The sequence below is a fragment of the Ursus americanus genome, chromosome 17 (assembly GCF_024610735.1).
Source record: "Ursus americanus isolate L20-20 chromosome 17, mUrsAme1.1.p, whole genome shotgun sequence".
Taxonomy (NCBI): Eukaryota; Metazoa; Chordata; class Mammalia; order Carnivora; family Ursidae; genus Ursus; species Ursus americanus.
This window is the reverse complement of record NC_142143.1, coordinates 43803030-43811606: the sequence shown is the minus strand read 5'-3', so window position 1 is coordinate 43811606 and position 8577 is coordinate 43803030. Positions and strand designations below refer to the sequence as shown.

At 39.6% G+C, this 8577-nt stretch overlaps 1 protein-coding gene across 1 annotated transcript in view; it reads left to right on the top strand.

The window, feature by feature from the left end:
- Window positions 1-241: 241 nt before the first annotated feature.
- The window catches only part of RAB21 (RAB21, member RAS oncogene family), a 35211-nt gene continuing 26875 nt past the window's right edge, over window positions 242-8577 (top strand). Inside the window, exon 1 of the mRNA XM_045789573.2 lies at window positions 242-666. Coding sequence (XP_045645529.1) covers window positions 520-666 — 147 coding nt within the window. The 5' untranslated portion in view covers window positions 242-519. The remainder of the gene's footprint in view (window positions 667-8577) is intronic.

The following is an 8577-nucleotide window of genomic DNA, read 5'->3' as shown; positions in this document are numbered from 1 at the left end:
TGCCCTTCCACATTCCACCAGAACTGGGTTTACCTCAAATTATCCATTCCTTAATCCCGCAGGTTTCCACCAACTGCAGAGCGGCGGTGACCAGCAGCCAGCCAGTCTGCCGGAGACTGCGCGGAGGAGCTCCACTCGCAGCCAACTCCACCCTGGGAAGAGGCCCCAGAAGCTCCACCCACGTCCAGGCACGTTCTCCTAGGCCGAGTCCCAGGGGCCGTCCGCGACGGCGGCGGTCACGTGACCCGAAGTGTGACGTAGGAGGAAGGAGACGCCATTAGAGGGAGGCGGAGAGGGAGTGCTCTTCGCCTTTTCTCGGGTGCCTGACGTGGTGGCGGGGTCCTTCATTCTCGGACTTCCCTCTGCCCTTCCAGGCTTCGCCCTGAGGAGGGAGTAGAGACAGCGCCTGGGGTTGGCTGGTCGGTGCGGAGGGGCCTGCGCCGGCCGCGACTCTGAAGGCGCTGCGGCGGCTGTGGGGTGCTCCGCGCAGCTTTAGGGCTCGGGCGGCCGGGAAACGGGATGGCTGCGGCCGGCGGCGGGGCGGCGGCGGGCAGAGCCTACTCATTCAAGGTGGTACTGCTGGGAGAAGGCTGCGTGGGGAAGACGTCGCTGGTGCTGCGCTACTGCGAGAACAAGTTCAACGACAAGCACATCACCACTCTGCAGGTGCGGGCCCCAGGGAGCGGAAGGTGGAGCCTTGGGGCCCCTACCCCTCCGGGGCTGTGAGGACTTTACTACCATGGTTCTCTGGATCTGGGCTCACAAATCTCAGGCCTGTCACCTCTGTCTTCGAATTGCCTTTCTGAATTCGCCCTAGGGGCACGCGGGGTCGGGGCATCCTGTAGACATTTGGACAGGCTTTTGGGAAGGGAGTGGAAGGTCCCTCAAAAGTCCCCCGTGTGGCTGCGCATATCGTGGAGTCCCCCATATCGCTTGGCTAGTTTTCGCCTTTGATTCACTTCCGCTCGGGCCCTAGGTGCCTTCACCCTACAGTTACCGACTGTCAGCCCTTTTTCTTTCTTTCGGAATTAGGAACTTAGCTGCGGATTTGATTTTGCGAACTAGGTGATTTGTAACTTCAGCGCTTACTGATGACTAAGTGTTTACGCAAGTTCCATTTTGTCCTGTCTTCGAGTAACGTGCTGATTGGCAAAACAGTCATTTGTGGAGGGTTTTTGAAATGACCGCTTGCCGGTTATGGGTTATGCAGTTGCATTGCTGCCTGCGTGGGTCTGACTTATGGGGCAGTCATTCTGTGAGGTCGGTCGATCCACATGCACATGGAAACGTCATGTGACTACTAGCCAACAGTTGGTCCCCCAAACTAACAGTTTAGTCGCTGCTGCTGCTACTTATTTTCTTTGCTTGTAGGTTCGGGCCGGCTTTCTTCTGCAGTTATCTTATAGTTCGCTGGAAAAGTGTTAAAGTGTAATCATTGATTGGGGGTGAAGTCAGTCCTTTGAGGGAGATGTAGGCTCCTCCCTCTCCCAAAGAAATTAGTTTGCACGTGTTGGAAGAAAAATTTCGAACTAATCTGACTTGATCAATTTAGTTACAGGTAGTAAAATCGAGTGGACTTTTGAGCCTGATTTTTGAGGTTCATATCCCATCTCCATCTATTTAACTAGCTGTGTGATCTTGGGCAAGTTAATTAACCTGTCTGTGCCTAGGTTTCTTTATGTGCTAAAATGGCCATAATGATAGTATCTATATCTAGCTCATAGGGTTGTCAGGACAAGCATACATAAAATCACTTAGGACCTGGTTTATTGGAAGCTCTCCATCTTTATTAATGGCCCAAATTGCACAATAGATCTTAGTGACTGTGTAGTGGGTAAGAACATTGACACTATTTAATAGAATGCATAATCTCCTCTAATTGTTGTGACATTTGATATTTGATGCTATTATTAAACTACTGAGTCTAGAATTCACAAAGATGCTCTGATTCCATGTTCTATTTTTATTCCTGTTTTTACTTCTCTTAAGTAAAGCATAATATCTGAAAAAATGAATGTGAGGAAACTTCTTTTTTTCTTACATCCTTGAACAAGAGCACTTACACAATTTTAATAGTTGTTATTGTTGAGTGTTGCTAGTGAAATCAAGGAAGTTTGTAGCATAAATACCTATGATTATTTGGAATTTAGAACTTCATTTAGGTAAAGTAATAATAGCTAACATTTAGTGAGTTCTTACTGTGCTGAATACTTTATTTTTCTTCTGTCATTTAATTCTTATAACAGCCTATGAAGTAGTTTTATTGGTCCCATTTTGCAAGCAAGGAAACAGGCTTGGTTAAGTTGAGTAATTTACTGGCAGTCATATTTCCACAAGTCATGCATGATGCCCAAGCTGATATTTGAGCACAGATCTTACTTAAGTTTTTGAGCAAGTAAATCCCACTGCCTCTGGATATTGGTAAACCACCCCTTTAGTTGTTACCTTTGTGCTACAGATCTAAGATAAAAGAGAAAATCATTGTAATGGAGCCTTCCCCCCTTTTAAGATAATTTAGTCCTTTAACCTAAAAATTACACTTTCATTGTACATTTCAAAGACATCCTTGAAGCTAAAAGCAGGCTAAAGATTTTTAAATATTAGAGAGAAACTACTGCACCCTTCGCTGGAAAGGATGAAGTTATGGTAGATTTTCAGTATCAAAAACATAGCAGTCCTGATATTAATATTTACGTGACTGTCATCACAAACAGTGTCTGGATTATATTACAGAATTGAGGATTTTGTTGCATACCAATGTATGGAAGCAGCATTGTGTCTACTCTCTCTTATATATGTTTATCTCGTTTTAATTTTTTTAGAGAATTGTGACCCATAAAACATAACCGGGTATGCTTTTAATTTCCAAGTGGAGAGGAGATCATGGATCAGAAGATCAGAAGACGTGAAGAGTCCCTCTTTTTTGTCAACAAAACTACCTATAACCTATCTTTGTAACATACTTTGTGTTGTGCAAAGTACACTCTCTTGCAATCTTATTTCAAAGAGTTATAAGACCGAGAGGAACCTGAAGTATTTTATCGTTCACTGTTTCAGTCTTTTGTGTAATATTTCAGTCAAGTGATTGTCCACTTTTGTCTTATCTCCTCTTAGAGGTAGATGAACTGGTATAGAAAGTGGAAAACTCACAGTGTCCTGAGATGGCCCACTTCATTTTGCTCAGTTTTAGTTTCCAGTAAGTTTTTCTGTATATAAAGCCAAAATCTGTTTCTTTGTAGTTTCCAGTTCCAGTTCTGTCCTCCGAATCTTGGTCACACAGGACATCCCTTCTGATAGTTGAAGATAGCTATCACACCCCTTGGTCTGTCTATTGGGTAAACAGCTCTGGTTCCTCTAAAGGAATCTCCAATGACATCATTCTAAGTCATTTCATTATTTTGACATCTTTTCTAGACACTTGTTATTTAATCATTGTCTTCTTTCCTTAAAATGTGATTCTTTGAGCTATAGAAATGATTCCAAGTGTGGTTTGAGCTGAGCAAAGCACAGGGTATCACCTTCCCTATTGAGAATCCTTTTCCAACACTGAAATAGAAAAGATTCTATGAGCTTGTGGACAGCTGTTACATTGATTAGTATTGAGCTTGCTGTCTTAGTCTTGCTTCCAAAAAGGACATTACATCCCTCCGATTCTTTTTCCTTTAATTTTATAGTTAAGTTTTTTGTCCCTAGAATATTTGACCCATTAAAATTGGCTTTGATAGATTTACTCCAGTGGTTAAAGCCTGTTGATGTCCTTTTAAGTTTGATTTTATAATTCAAGAAACATGACCTGTGGGTCAGGCACTTGTTTGGGTTCTGGGCATGCAAAGAAGAACGTATGTTCCTTACTGTCCAGATTAACAACTCATTTTAACTTAGTCACCTGAAAATTTGCTAAGAATGTCTTCATTGTTCTCCTGAGGCATTAATAAAGACTGAAAAAGGGAGACAGAGGGCCAAGTACAAAGCTCTGCAGCAGGTCTCATTATTGTCCAGTGATGCATGACCCAAGGTGTATTTTTCTTTAGATGTGTAGAATTTTAGGGTGGGGCTTTTTCAGACTATGCATGGGCCATAGTCTGTCTTCTTGAGTGAGAAACAATGGAGTGTTGTACATATTATGATAATGAAAACAGAAAACAGTTTAAGATTGATTGCTATGGGCTACTAACTAATGAACACAGAGCCTTTAATGAAAATGGTTATTCCAGCATTATAAATCTAGCTTTTTTGCCTTAGCTACATCAGTCTTGCCCACAGGGGATATCATGAGATGCTTTGTCAAATGCTTGCAAAGACAAGATACACTGTGTTTTTGCATTAGGAGGCCATATGATGTGGTAAAAAGAGACAGGACTTTGATAGACTTGGTTTTGCATGTTGGCTCCTGCTTCATAGCCATCATGATCTTGGCAGGTTATTCTAATGTTTGTAAGCCGACTCTTTTTTTTTTTTTTAAGATTTTATTTATTTATTTGACAGAGATAGAGACAGCCAGCGAGAGAGGGAACACAAGCAGGGGGAGTGGGAGAGGAAGAAGCAGGCTCATAGCGGAGGAGCCTGATGTGGGGCTCGATCCCATAACGCCAGGATCACGCCCTGAGCCGAAGGCAGACGCTTAACCGCTGTGCCACCCAGGCGCCCCTGTAAGCTGACTCTTGATCTATAAAATGAGAGGACCTTACTTATAGGATTTTTTTGTTTAAGATTTTATTTTTAAGTAATCTCTACACCCAACATATGGCTCAAACTTAGAACCCCCCGGGATCAAGAACTGCATGCTTATTGAATGAACCAGTGAGGTACCCCTTCACTTACTGGATTTTTATGTTGGTTAAATAGAGAGCCATCATAGGTAAACTTCCTATCACAGTGCCTGGCACGTATTTGTTTAAGAAATGTTTACTTCGTCTGCATTGGTTTCCTTCATGGTAATTCAGTCAAAAGGGTAATGGGATTAATTTCACATGAATAATTATTAATATTATTATTTTGAGAATCCATGCTGTCTCTGAAGGATCACTGCCTTTTAGTACTGCTCCTTTTACGCAGACCTTCTCCTAGGTTACTAATAATTATGAAGGAATCTTGTAGGTGAGCTCTCTAACTCAAGATCCTTTACCTAGCCCAGGAAACTTGATCTAAGTTCCCACAGTCTCTTATGTGGTTACCTAAGCAATTAAATTCAATGATTGTATATTTCATAACTGTTGAATATCAAACATTATGGTAGTTGGGGAATATAAAAATGATTAAGGTACTTTAACCATCAATTAGCTTTCTTGATTTTATTCCGAAATGTTTGTGCCATTTTGATTGTAACCATCTTTTATCTATGGTATGTCTCTTTATGTCTGTGCTCTTGGGTGATCATTTCATTTTCTTTAGTTGTATGCCATTTTTCCCCCTTATATGAAGGTGTTCTAAGATCATGCACTCTAATTTAAGTGCTTTCTATCACTTTCCACTAGTCTCTATATAAAAGTAACATTGTTTATAATCAGAACCATCAGTCATTTTCCCTTTTAGGACTCTTAACTGGAATTCCACCTATCTGCCTTCTGTAGTCTGGGGTAGGTGGCTGTCATTTGATGAGCAAAGCAGTCCTCTAAGATTGGCTGCACAGATAGTATACTGATAGTTTGGCAAATGAGGAAACCAAGATTTGTTTTAAATTTTAGGGTCCCACAAGTAGTAATGGTGTACCATTTTTTCTTATGCTAAGTCTACTACTTTTTCCCCGCATGCACCTTAACCTTCTGAGCAACATTTGGCATTCAGGTTCTAGCAGTCGCTTTTATGCTTGGCATCATAATCTCTGGTCTAGGAATCTTGGTTTCCTTATTGGTAAGATTAGTGTTTTGAATGTCTGAAATATCTTCCAAGTATTTCTGGAAGTCCCATCAGTTTTGAACAGTCAATTCATTCACATCATCTTTATAAAATATAATAGTTGAAATTTCCACACCCCCCTCCTTGGTATTTTACTAGATACATATGTGCTATCGAAGAATGGGTGATTTTTTTTTTTTTTTTAGAGAAAAGAGTTTTTCTGAATTGTTTTAAATTCCTAGTATATAATTATTCCATGTCTGATTGCCATTTTCTGCTTTGGGTTTTGAGCTACTCCTCAGAAGTAACTTTTTGACTCTTACTTTCAAAGTATTTGTTTGAACTCTAAACTGATTATAATCCTTGTACTTTATGGAAACTAAGGACAAGAAATGTTGAAGTATTCAAGCACTCAGTTTTCTTTTTTTTTAATTGAAATATATTTGACACACAACAATGTGTAAATTTAAGGTTTATAATATGTAAATTTGTTACATTTGTATATTGTGATAAGATTGCCATCGTAGCAATCCAGTTTAGTTCTCCAATAGCTAATTTTTATTGCCTTGCTAGAGAGGACTAATTTATAAATTACCTAACTCCTTTCATGTCTTAATGAAGTAGTAATAGATACTTTAAATACTTAAGTCTGGAACAGTGTTAGTGATTATAGCAAAAATAATGTCAGTGTTTAGTTTTTATGTATACACTCAGACACACACAATAATGAAAGTCTGTTGGACTTAAAAGATATTAGATAAAAACAGAAAAGTCTTTATCTATAATTCATTTACTTTGCTGCTTTAGGTATATTGCTTTGCCAGGGGGTTGCAAGCACAGCAAGTGGATCTGGCTAATAACAACAACAAATACAAAAAAAAAAAATTGATTAAACAAGTTAAGAAAAGACTTTCATTTGGCAGATGTATTTTTTCTTATTATTTCCTATAATTCTTTTTTTTAATAGAGGTTTTTAAAAAGTATTCACTATGCTTTTGGATACGATGTTGGGTAAATAAGCATCACATGCAAATGACAGATGTTGGCCTCAGCTAATGTGATTATTGATTTGTTAATACCCCTAAAGTTTGGAAGATGAAGTCATTGGAATTATAAGTAGTGGTGCTGTAACTCAGGGTTCAGAGGAATAAGGTGGGAGATCTACCATTGTTTTGATCTTCATTACTTTGTGCCTACCCTGAGAATGTATTTTTGGGAGTTGAGTTGGTATCCAGGAACACTTAGCATTCATGTGGAGGAGTGCCAGGTTAAGAATGTGTTCTAGAATAAACAGCTTTGTGCAATGGAAAAAGCACTGTGGAGTCAAACAGTCTTCTACCAACTGCAGCACCCAACTGACTTGTCTGGCCTTGAGTGAGTCACTGTATTTCTTTAAATCTCAGGTTCACAACTGTAAAACTGAGCTAATTAGCTACTTCTCAGCTTTGTTACAAAGATTAAATGAGAAAGTCCAGCACAGTGTTTGGCCCACAGGATGTACTATTTTTTTTCTTCCTATATTTCTAGAACCTTTTAAATTGATACTGTAATGCCACTTTCCCTCCCCTTTCTAGACTGGGAATTCTTCACTGGGTAAGTGTGTGAAATTGTTTTTGGTATGTGCATATGAGTAGTGTTCTTGGGAGTAAATCCGTTCATGGCTCTCATCAGATTCTCAAAGAAGTCAATGATCACTCCTCCTTCTCACTGTCACTCCCATGTAACAAGAGCCCGTGCCCCAGATTAAGTATAACTACAAGTGGTATCTCAGTAGTCTATCCAAATTAAGTATGCCTCATAGAGGTGGTTAAAAAAGATGAGACGGGGCGCCTGGGTGGCATAGCGGTTAGGCGTCTGCCTTCAGCTCAGGGCGTGATCCTGGCGTTATGGGATCGAGCCCCACATCAGGCTCCTCTGCTATGAGCCTGCTTCTTCCTCTCCCACTCCCCCTGCTTGTGTTCCCTCTCTCGCTGGCTGTCTCTATCTCTGTCAAATAAATAAATAAAATCTTTAAAAAAAAAAAAAAAAAAAGATGAGACAAATGCCAGCCTTTTGATTGATTACTACTATCTTGATCTTACATAAAATCTTTCAGCTTTAGTCTCACATATAATTGTATTTGTTTTTTAAACATGATATTTGTTCTTTAAGAAAATATCTGTAACATATTAAAGACTAAGAATATATATAAAATGGGACAATTTATATTATACTAGGAATCTTTCCATATAGTGCTTCTTAAGTATTTCATTATGAAGGAGAAAAAAAAAGATGTAGTGGGGATCCTTGCATAATATATCAGATATTTGAGTTAAAATAATTTGGTTTATAAGGAGACTTTTAGGAGCACATCTCTTACATATATTTTTACCTGCACCGATTTACCTAGGCACATTGTAGATATGTTCATCTACAATAACAATATTTGTGTGTCAACACTGGTTCTTCCTGCTTTCTCCACAAGAGAAGTATTATTTCAGATCTCAGTGTGGGAGATATCATAGCATAGTGGTTATGAGTCGTGTCTGGAGCCAGACTGCTTGGATTTCAAATCCCACTATGTCACTTACTGTGTGACCCTGGGCAGGATACCTTTCCAGTGTCTAAGTTTCCACATCTGTAATATTTAGATAATTATATCTTACTCAGGGTACTATGACAATCAAATGAGTTAATACTGAAAAGCTTTTAGGATACTGCCCATTTCATTGTAAGCATCATGAACATGTTAAATAAAAATAT